Genomic DNA, 23,758 nt, shown 5'->3' with positions numbered 1-23,758 from the left:
TCAAACACAAAACCATTTATCATCTGCCCGCACACACAGTCCGTCTCCGTTCTATCCATCAGCTCTGCCGATTCGCATCTGGAGTCGTTTCGTTGCTGGCTACCATGGAAAGGGGTCAGTGTATTCTGATTGGAGGCAGGTGGCCAGGTGTGGCTGCTAATTGGGTGTTTAGGATGGAGGGCGGAGGAGTAGCTGAGAGTCTCTGCTTGTGAATGTCGGCCTGTGTTAATGCACGCGTGTCTGTTTCAGAGGAGACATGTTGCTGGAAGCTACTGAGCCAATAAGAGACACTTGAAGCCAATCAGACACCGCAGCGCCTCCGAGCAGCTACGGCGTTAACGTGTCTCTATGCGTGTGTGCCTGTTTTCTAAACTACTCTCGCACTTATCCTCCACCCTGGAAAGAATTGTGATGTAAAAAGTGGACCTTCGCTCTCCTCTCAGGTGTCAGGCGCCACGAGGAGCAATTTGAAACCACTGTTTGATGGTGTAATTGTTTACCGATTTGCAAATATAAATTATGTAAATTCTGCTTCAACTGCGAGCATGAATGCTAATAAACTCAATATTAAAAGTGTGATGCACTACATCATTTTTGAAAAATCAATAAAGACCAAATTCATTGCCATGTATACAAGAGGACAGCCTCCATATCCTGTCAACCATATTTTTTGTGTTTTTTAATTAAATGAATTTCTTATGACCCCTTCCTCTCACGAGCAGGATGCTGATACTGAGCCCCCCTCCAGGAATGCAATTTGATCTCATGTTAAAAATGACTTGTCCATCAGCACTTCCCTCTTTCTGTTTCGTTCCATAAAGCATTCTCCTTTTGTGCTACGATCAAACCCGGTGGCAGCCAATCACAAAGGCAGAGCAGAAAATGAAAGCAGAAATGTTTTGGTTTTACAGTGAATCGATATGCTGCATGTAGCACCTTAAAAAAAAAAAGTATGGATGTTGTTTAGTTTGGGAATAAATAATCTTTGTAAAAAGCTTCGATAAATGAGTCGAGTCTCCAGTTTACAACATTCAGACGCAGCTAGAAGACAAGAGGTTATTTAAAAGGATCATGCCCACATTTCTAAAACTGTAACTGAGCAGGCGAGATGCAATCTGCTGAACCGTATCTGTAGTCATCTCCTCTGAAGAGGACAACTGAGAATGTTGCATTGGCAAGGGACTACATTCCTATAGTTGGTACAAAAGTACAGCCGGGATCCTTTATCCGACATCTCAGCTCAACACATAATGGACAAAAGATGGAAGAGGCAAGAAGATCCTCAGAGAAAACAGAGGCCTGTGAATACATGGAACCTGTCACGGGTATAAATGTTGTAACCTTTTGCTTGCTTTATCCAGGAATGCTGCTGCTTTAGTTGTCACTACGGCCCCCTCAATAAATCTCTCTTTCCGACACGACACAGGCAGGGGAAGTTGTGAGATAACTTGTGAAGATCGCAGCTTCTGTCTATAATATATTTAGTGACAATGACGTCCATGTTACTGGTAAAATCTATGACCTCTTAATACAGTTTGTGACTTATTTTACTTTCTGGAAATAACATTATAAATAAAGAACCTCTACAGTGGCTCACATTGGTTAGTCTCTTTCAAGCAGATTCTCAATATGTTGTGAAGCACAGAAAACTACTGCAGGACTAACAATAAACAAGTCTTTTGGGACTTTCCCCATGCTTGAGCCTCTCCTCACCTTTTCCCTTTTCTCAAAAGCAGCAAATCCGCAATAATCCATTATAGCAAAACAGAAAGTTTGTTGTGCAAAATTACATTACGACTGCTTTCTCATCATTGAAAGTGCAATCTTTCAAAACCAATCTATGAAGAGATTTAAAACTGTAAATGTCAATTGTTAAGCGTGATGCAGCAGCAGAGGTAGTTATTACAATTTCACAACTAACCAACAAAAGTCACAACTACGGAAGCGGCCTCAATGTGAGTTTAAGACCCTCCGAGACTGTGACAGATTTAGCCCCGATTAAAATGTCCAACCTCAATTCAAAAGATGAGGGTGTAAAAACTGTCACGTCAGCCTCTCCCAGAGGGTTCTTTGGCATAGCGTTAGGATCTGCAAAATGTGTCTGAGGTGGCAACATCAGCACTTAATTGGTTCAAAAATCCTCTCACAGTTGAAAAGGTTCCATGTGTTAATCCGTCATACTGACAGCCCTACAATGAATTCCTCTTTGTGGATAATGTTGCCAACACTATTCTAACCTTGCTCTATCTATTCTCCTCATTTAAATTATTTTTGGGCAAACAAGCATTGAGGTTGAAAGACTATAACATCAGCAAAACGCTACGACACAATGCAAACAATACTGTTGATGTCAACCAACCATACAGCATTAGAAATGAGCACAATCCTACTCTAATAATTATGTTACCAGGGCGACAATCATCATATGAAGATCTTAATACACTGATAATTCAAAATGGCTAGTTGTGAAAGAAGCTTGTTAGCTTTTGGATCTAGATTCTGCAGTAGAAGTACTTTTACGAGGTATTTTGGCTCTAGAATTCCCACTACTCCCCATCTGTGTCAATTTTTTCTCCCCATTACTCCCTTCCTTGCTGAAGGCGATATGCCATCCCTGCTGCACTAAAGATGTGTCTGAGGTATCACTGCCCTAAAACTGCCTCTCACTTTTGCTGACCGCAGTGCATTCTTTTCATTCTTTAACCACAGGTTGACTGAGTTGCTCTAGTGGCAAAGTTGCTCAAAGCACATCTGTTTTTAGTTTTAAAGCGGGGTGAGAGATTTCCTCAAATTATATTTGTAAAATGTCAAACTTGTTTGCAGAGGACACAAATTTATTTCGTTACAGCAATGTTTTTTTTAAATAGCCATGAAATTTGCGCCGGCGAAACTCTCGTCTTTCAATTATCTTTGTATTTAATTGTAACACTTCTAAGAGTCGCCTTGTGCTCTGTCTGAACAAAGACTCGTCATCTCCCTGCTACTTTTTGGTAGTGGAATGTGTGTACAAGGTGTGAATGTTACGCGACATTTTGCTCTGAAATTTAAACAAATGAATGACTGAGTGAATTAATTGAAAGGATGAATGTAAAGCAGCATAATGGCTTAATCTACATTAAATAATTAAGGGAAACAGTTGACTTTCTCGGGGCAGAGCTCTAACACTTACCGTTATAACTTCCTCCGATGTACACAGCAGTAAACAATGGAAATCATTCAATTTGAAGCAATTAATGCCCTGCCTGATACGCTCACGCAATATATTCGTTGACCTCTTTTTCATTGCAACATCCAAAAGACAATAAAAGATCAATACTGGGTTTTATTATCTGCTGCTTATGGTGGTGGGAGACGGTATCAGGATATTTACCAAGATGATGTGCTGTCAATATCCTCTGTGCTACTTTGGAAAATATGTTTTGAATTAACAGTAAGGCAGCTGGGTGGGTGTGGGTTTATATATATATATATATATATATATATATATATATATATATATATATATATATATATATATATTCCTAGTATCACAGGACCAAACTCTCCTCCTAATCTTGTCTCAACACTGATCAAACCAATTGTTATCACTGTAATTGTGTTACCATCTTATAGCGTGAACAGTCGTTGGGTCAGCGGTAAACTTTAGCTTTCAGCCGTCTCGGCTGTCTTGTGGTTTGACCTGGCTCATCCAAATTTGCAGCATCACCATCAATCTCAATAAGGACACGCTCAAGCGATGGCTGACCCGCTGACTTAAAGTAGCCTGTTCAGCCGAGTACAACACATCAGTGCAATTTCAGGATGACAGAGAGGCCGCTCATCTGTGCAAATCAATAAGGAAGTTGGAGTGTTGTGTATGTTTGAACTTTGAGGCCGATTTCTTTTTAAAGTTAGGTGAAACTGCATAAAATTATGTTCTGTCCAAAATCTCAATACATTCACTACATTTTGTTTGTTTGTTTTGCTTTTGGCAAGTTTGAGAAGCTTGTTCTTATTTTCCATTGGGTTTATTTCTAACTATACACCAAATAATAACCTTGCTTATCTATGGATTAAAAGAAACAAAATGATTATCTTCTTTGTCCACTTTATACACCATTTCCCCTCTTTCCTTTATGTTTTGTTATTTTTACAACCAAGACATCCTTTTCCCCTTCTCTTCTCTCATTGAAATAAGGAGTAATAAATTAGTAAGTAAATAATGAATGTTTATTGTACGATCGGTTGCGGAGGGTCTCCCTTCTCGATGCACATTATAAAACAGCAGAAATCTTTATTCACGGGTCTACTCTTGTGCGAGTGTGTGCACAAGTTGTCAATTAGGCAAACACATAATCAATTCTGTGGTTGAAAACAAAACCTCCAAGGAAAAGCTTACCCTTTGCTCGTGCTCTTTCTCACTCTGGCTGTGTGTCCGAATCCCTCTTTCTCCTTTGATTGTCTGATTGTCTGGTTTTTGTCTGTACTCGCTATGTCCGTCTGTCCGCTCTTCATTACACAAAATATTATATTAAAAGGAAAAAAACCTCTCTCTGCTTGGTCTTCTGTCAGTTTTTGTGTTGAAAATGCAACATGGGTAAGGCTGCACTGCAGTGCAATTGAGGCCAGAGTAGGCGTTGGTTAGAATCTGAAGAGATTTGTGTGTTTTCATGTTTTTCAGATGTTTCATAGACAATTGTCACCTTCATGACAAAAGTATGTTTTCAAAAGGGCAATTTTAATTTTGGGTTTAAAATAAAAAACGGTCATTGTCAGTCTGTTTTGTCATCCTCACCTTTTTCTGTTTGTGTAGGTGTGTGTGTGTGTGTGTGTGTGCATGTGGCTAACTCACCCCAGCTGGTCTGTCAGGTTCCACAGTACATTGGGTGTGGGCATTAGTGGTGAACCGTCATATAAAACCACAGAGGCTCCCACTGCCAGAGCAGACACCAGCCAGTTCCACATCATCCAGCCGGTCTAAGCACAGCACACACACACTGGTCAGTTTATCTGGCATAAACACTCCTTTCTCATCAACATGGATAAATGGGTAGCAAAATTGAAAACTCATGCAGACTGTGAGTTATGTATCTGTGGTTCACATAATTGTGTTTCTCTTTTTTTTCTGCATGCTGAGCTACTGCTTTGGCATCGTCCCCAATACTTTCACATATTGATTGTAACGTTAGCAAAATACAGTATGTACAGTATACACTGGATGAGGCACTTATACAATTCCAGTTAGTGAAACGATGAGTCAGTTAATCGAAAAAGACGATTGACAAAAAAAATTAAGAAGCAATTCTGAGAATCAATTAATCGTTGAGGTCCTTCATCAAGCAACAATGCCAAATGTTACCTGGATCCCGCTTCTGAAATGTGAGGACTTGCAGCTGCTCTCTATTTTATATCATTGAAAATGTAATGCTGGTAGAGAAGCACCGATTGATCCAAAAAACAATGTCCCTCTGTGTTTATCATCAAAAGGGGCAAGAATCTTCTAGGAACAACTAAAAGTGATGCACAGCTCTGACCTTCAGCACTGAATGCTGCTCATTAGATGAGATCATTGTCTCTCTGTGTGTGTGTGTGTGTGTGTGTGTGTGTGTGTGTGTGTGTGTGTGTGTGTGTGTGTGTGTGTGTGTGTGTGTGTGTGTGTGTGTGTGTGTGTGTGTGTGTGTGTGTGTGTGTGTGTGTGTGTGTGTGTGTGTGTGTGTGTGTGTGTGTGCCTAAACATCTATGGTACTATGAGCACGTCACATGTATTGTGAAAAGATTGCAGACCTACCGTTGTGTAGTAAATGATGACATCACTGCTGGTCATATTGCCGTGGAGAATGTGCTCTTTCAAGTGTTGGATGAGCGTGCCCTACAGAAGCCAACAGACAAAGTGAGAGAGAGAGGGATTAATGACTTGTTATCAGGTTTTCGTTCATGACTTTGACATTTCATGATTGCGACCCCTGTCTGGATATAGTTTATTAACAAAAGGTAACAAAGGTAACAGTGCTGATATGAGCTGACACGTACATTTGACATACAGAGGGCCAAAGACACCTGCTTATTAGAGGCTGAAATAAAAAAAATACTCTATGTTCAAATTACATCAACTACTGCAGTTCCCATTTCACGCTTGCAGCGTTGTCAAGAACTGTTCATCGCTCGTTGACTGCAGGGAAGCGAAGAAGAGTTCGGTGGTATCGTTAGTACCATCCAGCATCCAACAGCAAAAATGAACTGCAGTCAATGAGACGCGGCCTTTAAAGGTTTGCTGCTGCGGATGACGTGCTCGACCCAGTCCACAGAGCCCTACATACCCCGATGCTGAACAGAGCGCTGTTGCTTGTTTATTGATGTTGAACATGTTGCGTGTCCACCAAATTTACACTGCATGTCCGACACACACACACACACACACACACACACACACACTCTTATGATCACTCAGACATCGTATCTACACATCCACCAAATGTGGTTGCAATAGCACAACGCATTCAGGGGACTTACTTATTTGTAATATAAGCCCAGCCCACAACATTTTAGCAAACTTTGAGGGCCAGCAAAAGCAAAACTGAATGAAACATCATAAAGTAACTTTTTCTGGCTTGTTTCCAGAGATGTTCTGTAGTAAATTTGGTGAGGAGTCCTCAGAATTTGCTGGAGTAGCAGGGAACAAAATTGATTTGGACATTAGATCTAGACGTAGTGTGGCTTGTATGGATAGATCCTTCTGGACCCACAGAATCCAGGAGAAAAAAGATTGATATTACTGAGACTTATGGTTGAACAGTTACACAACCAGAATGTAAAGTCTGTTGTTGTAGCTCCCCCATGTGGCCGAAGTGCACCAAGTTTGACACATCCTTGTGTCCCCGGCAGTACACACGGCATGTGTGAAGTAGATCGGATGAAGGGTTGTCGAGATATGAAAAGGACATACACGCATACATATAGCCAGACAGCGATTCCTTGCCTTATAGTTATATACACATTACATTATACATATTTTTTAAAAGTTCATGAACCCAATTTTCAGTTGCGCAGACAAATGCCTCCGACCAAAACTAATACACACGAGCACTTCTTTTGACAAAAAAGGCAATTTGTGTTAAGTTTGATATGTTTTTACCGCTGGTGGTGAGTATTAACTGTAGTGTGCGTTTCAGTTTTGAGCCATAATGTGTACGTTCCTGGTCACATAAACAGGTGCTCCGTGTGTGTGTGTGTGTGTGTGTTTAGTCTTTGGCAGGACTCAGCTGCCATACCAGTCCTTTGGTGCGTGCCATCTTGCTACTGACAGCATGTTAACAGAGCTGTAACAAAGCAGAGAGCGCAACAGTGCCGGGGCTAATTGGTGGAGCCAGAGAGGACTGCCAGCGTCGCAATACGAAATGTTTTCACCAACGCAGTAGGGTCCAATTATCGGTGGCATGGGGTAAAAGGAGGGGGCACAAAGGAAAGAGATCGAGAGGATGCAATAACAGAAAGAAAAGGGAGCTAGAAGAAAGAAGAAGTAAATCAGGGGGAAAAAAAACTAAAGAGTAACCCTGCAGAGGAGGGCTGAGTGGAAAAAAATTTGAAAATGCATGCAAGTTAAGGATAGAAAAGCCAATGTGAAAGACGGCGGGAGTGTATCAGAGAGGGAGAGAGAGAGAGAGAACATTTTGTGAAAATTTGTGAATGCATTTGTTCGAGTGTGTTAAACCGTTCTGCATGTTGAGTGTTTCAGACTTCAAAGTGCAGTGGTGCTTTTGAAATCACACATTCATCCGACGCTCTCCTTCACTCAGGTGTGGAATGTAGCAGGAAAAAGTGATATTCATGCTCCTGAGAGCGGATAACCTTTGGAAGATCTGATGATGGAGGTTTGCTGCCATCTTGTGGTGGAGAATGTAATATAAACCAATCAATGACAGGCATACAGTTACTTCTACTGTGACGCTCGCCAAGAGCGACCCATATTTGGTTTTAATTTGATTAATAAGATTCTTTTGGCTGAAAAAAGTACTGAAAGATGATGTAATCTGAAGGCATGACTGAGGACACCCACAATTGTCCCTACGTCATTAACACATTTTTCAGCAGTGGTTTTGCTCTTTATGTGCCAACCAAGCTTGTGTACCATAGATCTTATTTCATAAGATCATATTTTAATTATCAAAAGACAAGCTACTAAATGGACCCAAGTTATTTTTAATAAGGAGTTAACTTTAAACTTAGCTTTTAAAGCTACAACTTAAAAAAAAAAAACTAAAAAACTTTTTGTCATATTTGCTCAAACTGCCACTATATTCTGTCAGTAGCACATGAGACAGATAATCTGCCTCCTTTTAGTTACTTAGCACGACAGCTGGATACTCGCAGTATCACGAGATCACGCGAGAATCGTGGAATCACATATCACACAAAAATCCATCTTTTTAGGCTTCAAGTAATGTGTCCGAACCAATCAGAGTCCTGTGAGGAGCTACTGGCAGCTTAGGGCGTGGTTAGTGCAGATGGTGCAGTTGCATCAGTTATGTCAGAAGTCGAGAGTATTTATTAATTTAAAGAAGAACAAAGAACGGCACAGAAGGCTTTTCACAATGGAAAAGATGTTTTCGCTCTTCTCCCGGCCGGCTTTGGGAAGACTTCAATTGACAGATGGCTCATCCCGTCAGCTCAGCTGCCCTTTTCTAAACGCTAGATGGACAACAACCAATCAGAGCCGAGGGGTCGCTAAAGCAGCTTTCAATCACTGCTCGTGAATTCTGGTCAAACTGCCAAACTAGGCAAACTAGCAATATGAATCAAGATTCTGTTACTAAATTGCCTATTTAAAAGTGTACATGTGGGCCAAACCAGGAGAGCTCTGCAAACAGGCGCGAGCAGCGTGTGCTAATGTGTGTGTGTGTGTGAGAGAGAAAGAAAGAGACAGCTGCGATCCATATAACCCTGATGGAGCAGTAACAAAAATTGTGCAACAGAAGTGTCACTTTGTTGCCGTTTTAGTGTCCGCTCAACAAAGTGAGGGAGAGTGATCCATATTTATGATTTGGGGATAATGGAAGACAATGTTTTTCTTACCCCAGCAGAGTGGACCATGCATTTCGGAGCTCCTGTGGTGCCAGAAGAGTACATGATGAACAGAGGATGACTGAATGGAAGCTGCTCAAACTCCAGCTGAGGAAACTGGTCAGCCTCGCCACGACCAGACGCCAAGAAATCATCGATAAATACACTGCAGAAAAAAAGAAAAACGGAGAGAAAAGAAATGAGACAAAGAAGAAATTAAAAGACAAAACTGATACACGATATGGACAAGAGAGTATATCTCAGACCTGCTCTCAGTCTAACAAAAGTATCCGTTCAGTTTCAACACTGTTCCCACAGACACACACCTGTTGGGTATCTTGGAGAGGTCCGTCTCTTGTTTGGAGCGAGCGTAGGGAATCACCACCACTCTCTTCAGGTCAGGCAGACCTACAGAGAGACAGAGAGAGTCGGATGCTTCACACTACAACCTTATGAAAAGCAAAGACGGATCCCAGAGGAGTTCCTCCATGAACATGTGACACATTTTGGTTCTTTACGGAAGAGGATTTGTTTTCAGTGAGGGGCTCAACGATGCTTAGTAATTCTCTGGACACTCCAGAGGCAGCAGATGAGGCAATCCTACTTCATCCTTTACATCCATCAAGTATCTGTCATGCATTCATTCTTCCAACTGTTTCATTTGGAGTAGAGTTTTTATTCGACTCTACTGGCATTACCCTTAAATGGCTCATTCTACTTGTTAGTCTTAATCGCTGAATGAAGTGTCTGTACAGTCACTTCAGCAGGATTTACCACCAGCTGGCTGAAGAAGCCAAGTGTATTTGGGAGTCTCTATAATGAATTGATGGTAGTCAAACCTTTGACGACACTGATCAGCTTGTCCATGTGGTCATGTGTTTTGCCGTTGTAAACCACAGCAGCAACAGAGAAGATCAGCTTGGGCTGGATTTGAGAAAACCTGTCAAGGACACCCTGAGACAAAAACAAGAGAGAGACGAGAGAGAGAAGGTTAAAACCAAAAAGGAGAGCACTGGATAAGCAGACAGGAAAGGCTCAGCAAAATAAAATCATTCATTTACTGCAGTAAGAGCAGTAAATGTGTACCCTAACATTAACGACTTTAGTTAATGTAAGCAGAGAATGGAGGAAGCAATGGCAGAGCACAATGTGATTCAGATGGAGGAGATAAAGACACATGTATTTAATGAAGAATCTGCATAATACATACAATTTTATGTTGTACATCGGTACGTTACTACCTTCTTAAAGAGTTAAAGGACAAAACATATATGTTCAATCAAATAAGTTGCTTCTCGAGCTGAAGACATATTTTTATTGTAAGTGTAGTTCTCTGACCTGCCACACGGGGCAGTAGCACACCAGAAATAAGAAGCAGACGCCAAGATGACAAAAAAAAGACTGAAGGACGTTAACTACACTCTACACTGTTGCTCACACCCACACAATATGTTGCCCGACAGATCTGATTCTCTATTTCCTCTTCATGTATATGTTTGTTTGCATATGCAAGTGTGTTTTGCCACAGTCATGAATCCCCTATGAGTATTGATAAATTGACCTCATTAGCTCCAGGATTAGGAGACAAAAAAATGCTGCTCCGACACAAGTACTCAGAAAACACGCTTATTCAGCAAAGATGTGTGCTTGAGAGTCCTCAATAGTTTATTTTTACTTGGAAAATAAACACGAGATTAAAGCTTTCAAATTCCCCTCTCCATGGGAAACTGGTTTTATTATCAAATCTGGTTTGAACGACTAAAACAATGAGAAAATAAAAGAGTGTGAAAAACTCAAACATATGTAAATAAAGACATACAAGCTAGAAACAGTATAATAGAGTCCTTACGTTGACTCCAAAGTCGACCGACGTGGAGCTCCAAATGGCTCCAATGCTGGCTGCTGCCAACATGGCCTCCACTGCATGGATACCATTGGGCAGGTAGCCTGAGGGGGAGAGAGGAGGAAACATTATGTTTAAGCAGCAATCCATACGATTGATTTCATCTTAAACAGCTATAGATGTATGTAGACTTCAAAAAGCGAGTATTATATGTATATACATATATGTATACTTGTGTAGTTCTGTATATACATGTATATATCAAAAGGTGCATATATGCGTCATTGGCTTACTCAGACTAGTGCTGTGCATTTACAGAAAAATACTTATTCTTAGTCCTTAAATTAATTATGTAATGTTGTTTCCCAGACCACACATCATATATGACGTTTAGATCACAATATAGCATAGAAGAATACTTAATATGTACAAAAATAAAGTACGGTTATCACAAGCTGTCGGAGAACTACGGTGGCCTTCAGGTAACGTGAAAACGCAAAAAGGCAAAAAGGCCATCTCTCGAGCCAGCGTTTGGTTTGTCCGTTCCGGGCTACTGTAGAAACATGGCGGCGCAACATGGAGGACTCCGTGAAGAGGATCCGCTCCCTACGTAGCTATAAAAGGCTGACTCTAAGGTAACGGGAAACACAACGATTCTTAGTTTCATACAATATTGTAACATAATTATGAATATTATGCTAATAGATCCCCTTACATCAATACACTGGCTCGTTAATTTCAGTCAGGTCCAATTAAGACAACTTTCATCTCCCTGCAATACTATTATGGCGCTTTTATCTACTGGATTTACTTACTATACAATCAATCTGAGATGCCTGATGTCAACGGCAAAGGTTGAACTAAACTAATAAAAGAAAACAATGGCTTGGCCAGACTCAACACGGCAGCTCTCACGTTACAGACACTGGGCTGCTTTGTTGATAACAGTGATCTAATCTAACATTATAAAACAATAATACAGCCGGTAGTTCCAGCAAACTGAAACCATACTGTCACTTCTTGTGAATCTCAACTAATCAGGGTTTTAGTGGTTGCTCTGCTGACTCACGCTTACTGTAACCAGGAAGCTGATCTTTGCTAGATGACATCTGACAGATCACCATCCTGCTATTCTGGTTCTACAGACACTCTCATAAATCATTATCCTCTCTCAGTGGACCAGCATGTATAGCGTCATGGATCATAATCTTACTGCAACGCCTTGCTTGACTGCTTTTATGAATCACTATCTCACTGTGCTGTAACAACACGGCTTACATGGCAAAGCAACACATTGCGACCCATCTTATTAATCATGCCTACTGTTAGAAAACTTTTCAGATTTGATGATAAACACTGAATGAAAATCAAAAAATCAAAGCCTTTAAGGATGCAGCATCACTGTGCTATTGTTCGAACGTGTGGTTACCGTTTCATTATCCTTTCAAGTCAAAGACTCGAAAGTATCGTGAGATACAGAAAAAACATCTTTGTTGGATTCTTCCCATTAAAATAGATGTTTTAGCTCTGTGAGTTGAGCAGTAATTGGATAATGGTTACAATTTCTGGGAACATACCCTGGAGGAAGGCTCTTAACCCATGGGAGGCTACTCTGTGGTAAACCGGGCGGCGTAAATGATGAGAAAATAAATAAAGCTTTTTAAAAACAAATGTATGTTTACATTCAGTGTTCGCCACCAAAACACATGTTTATCCTTGAGCACTTTTTCTTCCGCATGAAACAATTGCTAAGTTGTCTTTTTTGTATTATTATTATTAAATCGTGAATTGTTTACATCCGTGTTTACTTAAAAGCAGTTTTCTTCTTCACTGCCCTAGCGGACATTTGTTGACAGAGTATCACTACCTAGTTGCTTTGGCAATACTGCAAGAATTTAGCAAGGAGGACATTAAATAAGTGTCTTAACCAAAGTTAAGCCACCATGGTGTGAAGCCAACATGGCTACCACTGAAAATCACAACAGCCTGACTAGTATTTCAGTCTTGATCCTAGTCCAAGTTCAGCACTGAGATGTTCCGGTAAGACGTACAAACTTCTTAGTCATCTGGAAAACTACGGGTGGAGTTCGTTTAGGTTCTTTCAAAGGCAGCTTCTATTAATACTAAAGAAGAAAATCAGGATCTGATTGGCATTGTTTTGCTGCCACATTTAGAATAACACATGGAAACACTAAACAGGCAACGTGTGTCAGAAAATCCATAGTCGTGTGTGTGTGTGTGTGTGTGTGTGTGTGTGTGTGTGAGAGAGAGAGTAGCATCCCCTCAGAGCAAGGAAATGTGCGTTACAGCAAAATGTGTCCCGCTGGTTAACTTCTTTAGTTTCAGCTCATTTTGCTTAAATGTACAATTTTTATTTGTTTATAACATCTTATTTCAAGTGATAATGCTGCTATTTTTAAATTTTATTCAAAAGACTGTGGTTGCAGTTTTTAGTGAAATACAAATCAAGGATGAACAGTGGGCGTGAAGGCTTTATACAAGCTTCATATCAAGGTGGAGAGTGATGGTGAAGATGATAGGACCAAGGGCAAGAGCAATGGAAGTGAAGTGCACGAACGGGAGCATTAAAACGTGTGTTTGTGTGTGTGTGTGTGCGTGCGTGCGTTGGGTCGGCTCTTTTACTGCTATAAAGCTTGGTTGGCTTCATCAGCTAAGTGCTTATACATCTCCTGGATTACAGACACTGACAAGGTGTTTTAGTTACAACCTAAGGACAAGGACATCTCTGTCCCCAACACACACCAGTGAGCACACACTTTCAAAACACACACACACTTCCTGTGAGGAATGTAAAGGGGAAAGGAGGGGGGGGGGGGGGGGGGGGGTAAAGAGGCATAAGGAAGCTGGAATCTCTCTCTCTCTCTCTCTTTATCTAGCTCCCTCTCCCTCTAGTCTTTCTAATGAAATTCCCACCGAGCTTAAGCCATTTAGCTAATGGATTTCCCTACCGCAATATCCATCTTTCCTCTGAACACACACACACACACACACACACACACACACACACACACACACACACACACACACACACACACACACACACACACACACACACACACACACACACACGTCATTTCTGGACCACCTAGCTCAACATGAGCTAGTGAACAGCAGCCGTCTACTTACGTCACACTGTTGATTCAAAACAAAAGCAGGAAACTATTTGAACATATGAGGGACAGATAATTTTGGTCCCTTGATGGTTTTATGAGTACGTCACAATACAGTCTTAGGGTTGGTTTCAATCAACCCCTTTCCTGAACAAATGTATAAATCACACACCACGGGTTCTCTTCTATGAACTCATTTTGTGAAGGGTAACTTGAATTTGTAGCAGTTGTTTTCAGAGGTCAGAAGTGTTTGAGATTCCCATCCCTTCATTATTTGCCACATTTCTGGTTCAAAGCTTTTGTGGTTAGGGACTAGCAGTACGACCCAGATGTACGTCAATTTTCTTTTTCTCAGCATCCGGGCAATCTTTTTCAAATCAACAAACATCTTCTGTAACCTCTGAACTAGTGCGCCCGTTCTCTGCCATCTTTATCCAGACAAATTGTTTGTAACAAAAGGAGCTTATAGGACGTGTTCAGTCCAACCTGAGCAGAAACAGAATGGTTTCACAGAATGAAAGGTTCAGACATCAGAGATGCTACTACGATATTTGACCACCTCTGTGTAGCTGGAGCCCCTGATACTGACACAGCACAAACAGATCGATACACATTGCGACGTTATGGTGAGAACAGAGAATGACACAGAGACAGTGATGGATAACACACGTTTGCTATATCTGAGACACAAAGTAAAGGCATTGTATGGACCTCTACTATAAGCAGGCTGGCTGAACTACATAAATCCTCTCTGGTGACAAACTACTCTTTGAAAAAAATCTAGTTTAATCCTTTTTTTTAAGATACAAGTCACTGAAATGATCTGTTAAGTAGCTGAATGAATGTACTGTACAGTGAGGAGCAGCAGAAAAACTCCAAATTCCAGCCATTCCACCTTGTACAAATATGAACTTTGAAAAAAAATAAATGGACACTTTCAGAAAAAGCTGCGACTTGTGCCAAGCGAGCAAGCCCTCCTTACCAGTGAGCATTAACACAGGTAGAACTATAGCAAAAGAGCCCATGTCCCACTTATGTTGCAACAAGTTTCAAATCAGAAAGAAGGAAGAAGGAAGGAGTGGATGGAGAAGATTGGAAGTCAAAAGGAAAAAGACACAAGTCAGGAGGAGAGCAATAAATCTATGGACCAGCTCATTTTGGTTGGAAATCAACCATCAGGTGGCTGATAACAATGGTTATATCAAATGTTGATGCCATTCGGTAAAACATTTGAGACTCACCTACGACCCTGTCTCCAGTCTGGAGGCCCATCTTCCTCATGGCTGCAGCAAACAATGCGACGTCACGCCTCAGCTCCCCAAACGTCACCTTCACAATCTCATCATTGGCCTCCGCTGGTAGACACAGAAACAAAGATAAATATGTACATGTCGTGAAAACTTCAGGCCCTTTCACATGTTTTGATCAGTTTAAACATTTAGGCTTTTTGCACCACTTTGTAAATATTGTATTTATGATATAAATGCCAATAAAAAACCCTTAAATTCCAATCCAAAGAAGAGAAAAATAAAAACCAGGAGACAGAGATGGAGACATAAATAGAGAATGATAGTGTGACAGGAACGGTCCTCTGTGTGTAGTTTACTGACATTCACAGAGGCTCCACAGCCTTCTCATAAATGCATTACAGTATGTGTGTGCGTGTGTGTGTGTGTGGGTGTGTGTGTGTACATGAGTGTGCGAAAGCCCACTCCCCCCTCCTATACACACAGTCAGGGCAATAAAGAAGTGCCTATCCATTAGTATGTGACAGCTCTGAGAGATAGAGGAGGGAGCAGCAGTTAATCTATTAACGAAGTGACGTTTGCAGCCTTGCGCTCACCGCTGCATCGATTCTGCGACCAAATGCAACCTGAACTCTGTTCTCTCGTGCAACTCGGGAGACAAATCCACATCTTGTTAAAAAATAAGCTGCAAAAACATCAGACTGCAGAAACTGGATTGAAAGGTGCTTTTGCTTTATCGACACTGCCTTGGTTGGGGATTTCATTCATACTAGAGATCAATAAAGCCCGTCTGTGTCAAATATGTTGCTGTGTATTACACAGTTTTTTAAATCAGCATTGTATACTGTTTCTACTTACTTGCAGCATAGAGAGCTACTTTGTCCTGGTCTGCATGTTTGAGCAAGTTCTCAGCGTAGTTGAGCCGAGCACCTTGAAACCACTCTGGAACATCCGAGATCCGTTTGGATAAATCCACAACCTGGTACACACCCATAGAACACACACACACACAGCATTGTCGTTGACCAAGGAGACCATGCATTTTAACGCTGGCAGAGACTTAAGTACACAAGTGGGATCGTACGATAGAAGCCACTGCTTTGCATATTGATCGAGCCCTTTGCCTCTGCCATGGTAACAGCTGCTTGTGTTATTGTACATAAGAATCCATGGCAACACTGGGATTTCATAGCAAAGCCCCACTGTGCATTATTGCTACAAAATGTTTGATTGTCTCCCATCCAATGTCTGCAGGGACTGCAAACCTACGAAAGGGTTAAGTGGGTAAGAACATGCATGCTTAAAAAATAACTATGAAGTTATTTAGTAATGTTTACACTTCAATGGGCCTCATTCACTATTTTCCATCTTAAATCCCTGCACAGACGGTCAGATTTAAAATTGGAAACAATTATATTTGGGTGGGGGCTTGAGCGGGACAACAGGACGTAACACTTTCATAGGATAGATGCACGCAGTGGATACACAACCTTTCGTGCCACAATCCATAATAATAACTTGTGCGTTGTTCTTACATGCGAACACTTTGTCAGTGAGAAAATGTTGACTAATCCCATCATTTGTTTTAGAGTGTAACATCAAGGGTTAGTTTGAGGTATGACAATAAATGAGGTAATGTACAACTTAATAACCAGAAGAATGCAGTTGAAAATTACCACCAAAAAAAAATGGTCATTCACTGAATCTTTATGCTGAGTTTCTCTATACTCTGACAGACATTTCAAACCCGAAAAAAATATTTATTGGCAATATTCTATTCAAATTCTAGGCTAAAATCTAAACCGTTCTCCCTCAGGACACCCCAGCAGAGGCTGGACTCACGTCTTCATATGGCTTGGAGCTGACGACGCCACAGAAGCGCCACACTTCTGCCCAGAAATCTGGATAACTGTCCACCGACCACTGGTACAGCTCATTGTAGTTGACTAGAAGACAGAGAATCGAGGATTACTACAGATGTATAACAAAAACATCTGTTTACAGGTGTGACTGTCAGCTCAAGCATGTGATGTCAAGCTGATATACAGATGACTAAATACTAGAAAAGGTCAGATTAGTACATTGTAAGCAAAACAAGATTTATCCTGACTACCAAATTTGAAACCACTGATTTAAAAGGAAAATATATGCAAATACATATTAAACACTAAGAATCAATATGCCTGGTTAAAAAGAAGAGGAGGAGAGATTTTGGTTCAGTGAGGACCTAAAGAATTAAAAGTTCATGTTCAGACAGTTTGGAAAATCAAGGCAAGTGCAATTATTTTATTTTAATTTCACACACACGAAGCTGTCCACAATGACTCCAACCTCTCCCTACATAACTCTCTCTCAGGGTTGTTCAGCATTCCTCCAGAGCCCTGTGAGCCATCAACGACACAACGGAAACAGGTCGTTGTCTCTCATCGCTACTACTTCAGTGAGGAGCCGAGAGAAAACCAAGCACGAGAGCGTGGCAGAGCTGCAGTCTTATAAACAGCTGCTTATTATTAAAAAGGAGTGGTGAGAACCTGCATACATGTGTTAACATGCGGAATCACTGTCTCTTCAGCAAGCCAAATGGTTGCACACCAAAGCTAGCTTGAAACACTGGAAAGCAACTTTATAGCTTGGTCATTTAAAAGTTATATATATATATCGACATATAGACATATTACTGTTTCTATTCAGCTTAATAAATAAAATCCGACATGTCACTTTAAATCTCTCTGTCTGTGTCCTCGTCTGTTGTCTTCCATCCTCCCTCGTCTCTACTCACCGAGATTAAGTCCGTAGTCCCCGTTGACCTGTATCCTAAACTTGTCCATTAGTGTGTTCCTCTTGGAGTCCGGGTACCACAGCACCTTGCTCTCCATGTCCATGATTTTCTCGTTCTTCCCTTCCGTGTATTTAGACATCTTTGTCGCCGTCCTTTTTGTCCGCTGGCAAACAACCGGTTGACGCTAGCGCCTCGCTAAAGCTAACTGTCCCTGAGCTGAGGGCTCGTTCTGGGGTTAAATTAGATCACCGGCGAGCTGCTTGGTTTGAATGGCTGGGGAATTACAGCGTGCGACAGCTAACCAGGGCTCTCTGTCAGAGGCGAGCGTGGGGCTGCCGAGGAAATCTGACAGGCCACGCCCTGGCGTCATGACGTTGCAGAGCAAGCTGGGTTCAAGAACGCAAAATGTTCAACGTTACACAAAATGATTTGTTTATGTACCTATGTTATTAGATAGATAGATAGATAGATAGATAGATAGATAGATAGATAGATAGATAGATAGATACTTTAATAATCCCACAAGTGGATTTATTTTTCGCTACAGCAGCAATTATGGTACAGGTAAGTATAATAACACAGTACAAATATTAGATATAAAAATGCACAATATATACAATGAAATAGAATAGTATTAAATTGACTAACTAAACAGTAGTGCAAAGATTTAACCAAACAACAAACAAACAACAGAGTAACGCAGTTATAGAGTCTTATTGCAGTCTTATTTTACAGTCTATGATGTGTAGGCCTACTCATAGTTGGCCGATGATACTGGTTCTGATTCTGAATAGTTCCCTTACTGAGAATAAAAGTATTATTTAAAGGAATCTGAAGAAGGAGCCTAAGATCTGTAGGCTGTCTCACAATATCCAGTGAGGATAGCTGTACTCACACTTATCATGTGTAAATTATACTATCAATATTTCAACCCCTAATCTTGTTCTCATATGCGAGATTAAGTGAGTATTTCAGCTGAGGAAATTAGTTTGATTGATTGAGATTAATGACATGGAAAAGCTTGCACCCTACCAAATCATAATTTAAAACAAATTACAGATATTCTGTCAAAAGTTCTGCTAGAATGAAAGTAAAATATCACCGGTGTGTCTCCAGACCCTTGATACAAAAAAAACGTATATCCCGCCAAAATATTATTATAAATTGCTAAACTTTATAACTTCATATTTTCACCATTTTATATCGTCAAACTTTAGAAAGAAATTTTAAATACTTTGGAGGAAAAAAATATTACTACAATGCATTGGTGAAATGTACGACCATTTGCTCAGGAACGTGTACTTAAATTGATGTGATCTATCTCTTTTGTCACAACTGTGACCAAACTAGTTTCCCCTCTTGAGTTATCTAAAGTATGCAAATTATTCCACGACCTCGCCCTGCCGGTCTGTGAAATATGCCTCTGAAATATGGCAATATAACCCTATACTGGCCATACTGGAAAAACAGATAGTTTGTCATTATACTATACATGCTCACCGTTAAGAATATGAGATGATTCACTTGCCAGTAGAAATGCATCTGCTTTTTATTGGTAAAATGAATACATTTCGTGGATTTTATATAACACCGTCGTGGGACTCCGTAGAAATCTTGAACATCATCCACACGTGAACGCGCAATAGAATTGAACAGACGAGTCTCGTTCACGCGGGGAATTTGCCTGTCAAAATGAAGGGTTTTGATTGGTCCCCAGCATACTGGTTCCACATCAGCCGACGGATCGGTCTATGCTGAGGGCGTATCATCAGCGTTGGACTGGCCTGTCGCTTGATCAATGGCAAGCCGGATTTGATGCTTCGCAGGAGGCATATTAGCCAATCAGAGAGCAATAAGGCAGGAATGTTTAGGGGTGTGCCCAATCAATGAGGGGGAAGAACGGCCCCCCTCACCGTCTGGTGAGGCCTTCTCAACTTTTATGCAATGATTCCAACCCTTCTGGTTAAGCCATGTTCTGTCTAGTCTTGTCTAGTTTGTATTTCTGTATGCCCTTAATTCTCTTACGTGAGGCAATTTCACAATAACAACACGAAAGTCTTTGCACACTTTTTTGTTAACAAAACGTGACGTTTTTACAGTTTGTGAAAATTAGTATTACAGTCTCTTTCAGGCCCCATGGCAATCCCAGTGCCCTGCATCGTTCAGTCATCAACCAAGTGCAATTGGCAATGTATCCATTGACATCAGGCTATTCTAAAATGCCACCTGCACATAAAAGCACAAGTGAAGGCTTTTGTGATAACAAAAGCATTACAAAATACTAAAAAAATGCTGGTTTGCTAAGAGAGGTTGCAAAAAGATATGTTGTGATCCCAGTGTCTGACATTTTTTGTAGTTGTTTCAATGATACACAAATAACAATGAACACAATAATACTCATTCAGTGTTAAATTTACATTTCATTCACAGTGCTCATGAATAATGTCTCCAGTGCCTCGGACCCAGAGTCCAGATTGCAAAAAACGGCGGCCTCATATCGCACTCCATGAAATCCAAGAGCAAATATGTGGGTCAGATGCATGCTGTGAAATCACACTGTGTCTTCTGAGTTTTGCCAAGTCATTATAATGAGGTACATCAACCTCTAAACCAGACATGTTTGGACTATGCTTTTATCAAAGGGGCTGGGGTAAGACCTTGATTAAAGCATTAGCCAACATATAGGAAAGGATGTAGAACATGATAATACCACTAACAGGTGGATGTGATTATTTCCATTATATTGCCCAAACATACAAATGAACTGATTCTCTGGCTGGTGCACTATGCGGACCATTTAGAAAGGTACAAATTAATGTTAAAATAAATAAATAAGGGAAGCAGCTAGTATTGCTCATGGTCTCCCTGTTTGCCACAAACACTGGCACAGCAACCAGTATAAATGTTGTGGGTCTTACCAACAAAGTGGGAATGCATGATGCATCTTTAAACATTCTTTGGCCACAACATCCTTTTTCTGTAAATCTCAGTACATTCTGATAAGTAAGTGCTGTATTGTATAGTGGCTGTGTTGGATTCTAAATGCATTGCATGCCAAAGCAGTGCATTGACCTTTTCTAGTTGCAGCAGTAAGCCAAAGCTTGCATAGACATCATAGGTAAGTCATTTGAAGGCTTTTTTTTTTCAAAAGAAATACTCCCCCATGAACTAATATTGGTTTGGGTGTCACATCTTTTCCCTAGGAATGCATTTCATTTTCTCCTTGACTGTAACATTATGTGACATTATAAGTCAGCCTTCAAAACGATTGCAAATCCCTAAATAAATGTTCCAGTCTCACTGACAAACCTTTTTGTGGCTGATTTGACTGATTCTGACTGACATTGACATTGAAACTAAATTATTTTGTAACAAGCAGTAGCGACATCTGTCATTATATTTCATCATGGAATTATTTCCCAATGCCTGCTCTTTGGACCCTGTAATGTTAAACGTGTAACTGACTCATGCATACTGTCATTCTTAAATTATATTTAGCAATATGTTGCATTTTGCAGCATGATTTAGTATATTGCAGCACACTTTGGCAAATGAAGGACAAGTAATACATATCTCTTATTGATTTAAATACTAACTTACTGGCCGACACACAGTGAACCTTGAGCTTTACAATGAATCAGCCTTCTCGGTGTCAGGACTTTGACAAGCTCCTGAGCTCCTTTACCTTTATAAAGCCTACTTGTACATACTGTTTTCACACCAGTTTACATCTCTGTATATATGTATTACTATTCATGATGCATATCACTACATCCCTGTTTACATTACAGTTTACTCATTTTGCAATTACTTTCTACCACAAATATTATTGTATTTTATATAGGCCTAATGTATCCCTGTTTTTTACTTTGCACTATGTTATCACTTGTTTGTTGTTTTTTTTGAGAGATCTAAGATTTACATCATTGCCAACGACTGCCTCTCGATAATTGTTTGTGCACATGACAATAGATATACTTGAGTTGTTATGTGAGTTTATGGTGGCAACAGCATTGAGACCTCGATGATTTGTTTTATCAGAATGGAACATTTGCATTCCATATGAGCTTATGTTGATGAGGATAGTTGTGTGTGTGTGTGTGTGTGTGTGTGTGTGTGTGTGTGTGTGTGTGTGTGTGTGTGTGTGTGTGTGTGTGTGTGTGTGTGTGTGTGTGTATCTGGCTAATTTAGTGCATAGGCACAACTCTAAACCACAACAACCTTCACAGTCATATAGAGTAAAGCATCTCTTAAACACACAGTTTGAAGACTAATATGGTCTATGCAAAAAAAAAAAATGCAGCCAGTGACAAAACTGAAGTGATGAATCTTATTTTTGTTTAAAATAATTTCAGCTGGAACCTGCCATCTTGGGTTTGAAGACCAGTGTGGAACCCGAACTTGTGTGTTGACGTCTTTGCTTACCTGTTCTTATCTTGTGTTGCCTGCCACATCTCCTGTCTCTCCTCCCTCTGTGTGAATGGCATCCTTAAATTGTGTCTCTTTTATTGTATTCTTTCATTTATTTTTACGTGGTGCTCAACTAGACTATTTGTGTTTTTGAACACTCCTTAGAGTGCTTGCATGCTTCACTTAAGCTCATTCTAAAAAATGTTCTAGCTAAAAGTAAGGTAAGATATTTATTTTTTCAATGGGGATATGATGTAAAATATCCTTATAAGCTTGATAAGGCTACACAATTAATTTGTATATAAAATAAACAAGTTTGAAATGGTTTGGCAGAGACCTCACATTGACGCAAGCCTGGGCTTTATATCATCATAATCCTAACATGCTGATTCACTCATTTAAACACTGCTGTACTACCTGAATGTCACTGTGTGTGGAGGAGGATCTTAAACCAAATACATAAATGACAGTTATGTATCCAGTAGATGGCGTACTTGTACACAATATATGAACTGCAAGAATACTGTCCTGGTGTGAATCTATATGATTGTAGATTAGGCCCTACAGCTAATTTCTATAATTTGAAGAATGTTATATGTTACAAAGTTTGACACCACCGTATTTGTTGAAATCAAAAAGTATGTTATTTAGGAAAAACATAAATTCATTGTTGTAGTAAATGTGCTATAATCAGAATAAGAAACTGTTTATTGCCAAGTACGTTATCATACAAGGAATGTGGCTCGGTGATTTGGTGCGTAACAGTAAAACACAGTGCAATAGTGTGCCATAATGTAAAAATAGAAGATATGAAAAATTACAATAAAATATGGTAACTGCATAGTTACTCAATAAGAGGAAGAAATACAATCTCAGAAAGAAGCTTGTGGTAAACAAAATTTGTTCTGTATCTGGTGCGTTTAAATACATTTTAATTTAGGTATTCACAAGTTGTCTGCATTTAAGAAAATATACTATATTTGAACAAACATTGAATAATATATGCCAGAAATGTCATAATCCATCTATCCAAAATGATTCCTGATGAATTAGGTTTTCTAAATACTTTTATTGCGAACACAAAATGTCTGTTTACAGTTTAGTTACATATTGCTGTTAGTGTGGACTTGCACACGTTGCGACATGCAAACGTATACACTGTAAGAGACGAGCATCCTTTTTTTGTTTCATACATGTTTCCCCTTACATCACATGACTTAATCGTGCCCCAACGTCATCACCATTCACGGAAGTCAGCAGTGGCGATGGTGGCGGCCTCATCAGCCTAGCAGCAGGAAGAGGATGTTTGCTT

At 40.2% G+C, this 23,758-nt stretch overlaps 1 protein-coding gene across 1 annotated transcript in view; it reads right to left on the bottom strand.

Annotated features, from left to right (window-relative positions):
* aacs (acetoacetyl-CoA synthetase) overlaps window positions 1-18,328 on the bottom strand; it is a 31,551-nt gene extending 13,223 nt beyond the window's left edge. Inside the window, exons 1-10 of the mRNA XM_079160677.1 lie at window positions 18,037-18,328; window positions 17,100-17,203; window positions 16,116-16,236; window positions 15,252-15,365; window positions 10,886-10,983; window positions 9,876-9,990; window positions 9,363-9,444; window positions 9,049-9,202; window positions 5,768-5,848; window positions 4,832-4,956 (exon numbers count right to left, since the gene is read on the bottom strand). Coding sequence (XP_079016803.1) covers window positions 4,832-4,956; window positions 5,768-5,848; window positions 9,049-9,202; window positions 9,363-9,444; window positions 9,876-9,990; window positions 10,886-10,983; window positions 15,252-15,365; window positions 16,116-16,236; window positions 17,100-17,203; window positions 18,037-18,175 — 1,133 coding nt within the window. The 5' untranslated portion in view covers window positions 18,176-18,328. The remainder of the gene's footprint in view (window positions 1-4,831; window positions 4,957-5,767; window positions 5,849-9,048; window positions 9,203-9,362; window positions 9,445-9,875; window positions 9,991-10,885; window positions 10,984-15,251; window positions 15,366-16,115; window positions 16,237-17,099; window positions 17,204-18,036) is intronic.
* Between the last annotated feature and the right edge of the window lie 5,430 nt (window positions 18,329-23,758).

This window comes from Pholis gunnellus (assembly GCF_910591455.1).
Source record: "Pholis gunnellus genome assembly, chromosome: 6".
In the NCBI taxonomy this organism is placed as follows: domain Eukaryota; kingdom Metazoa; phylum Chordata; class Actinopteri; order Perciformes; family Pholidae; genus Pholis; species Pholis gunnellus.
The sequence above is the reverse complement of the archived record's forward strand: the minus strand, read 5'-3'. Positions and strand labels throughout refer to the sequence as shown.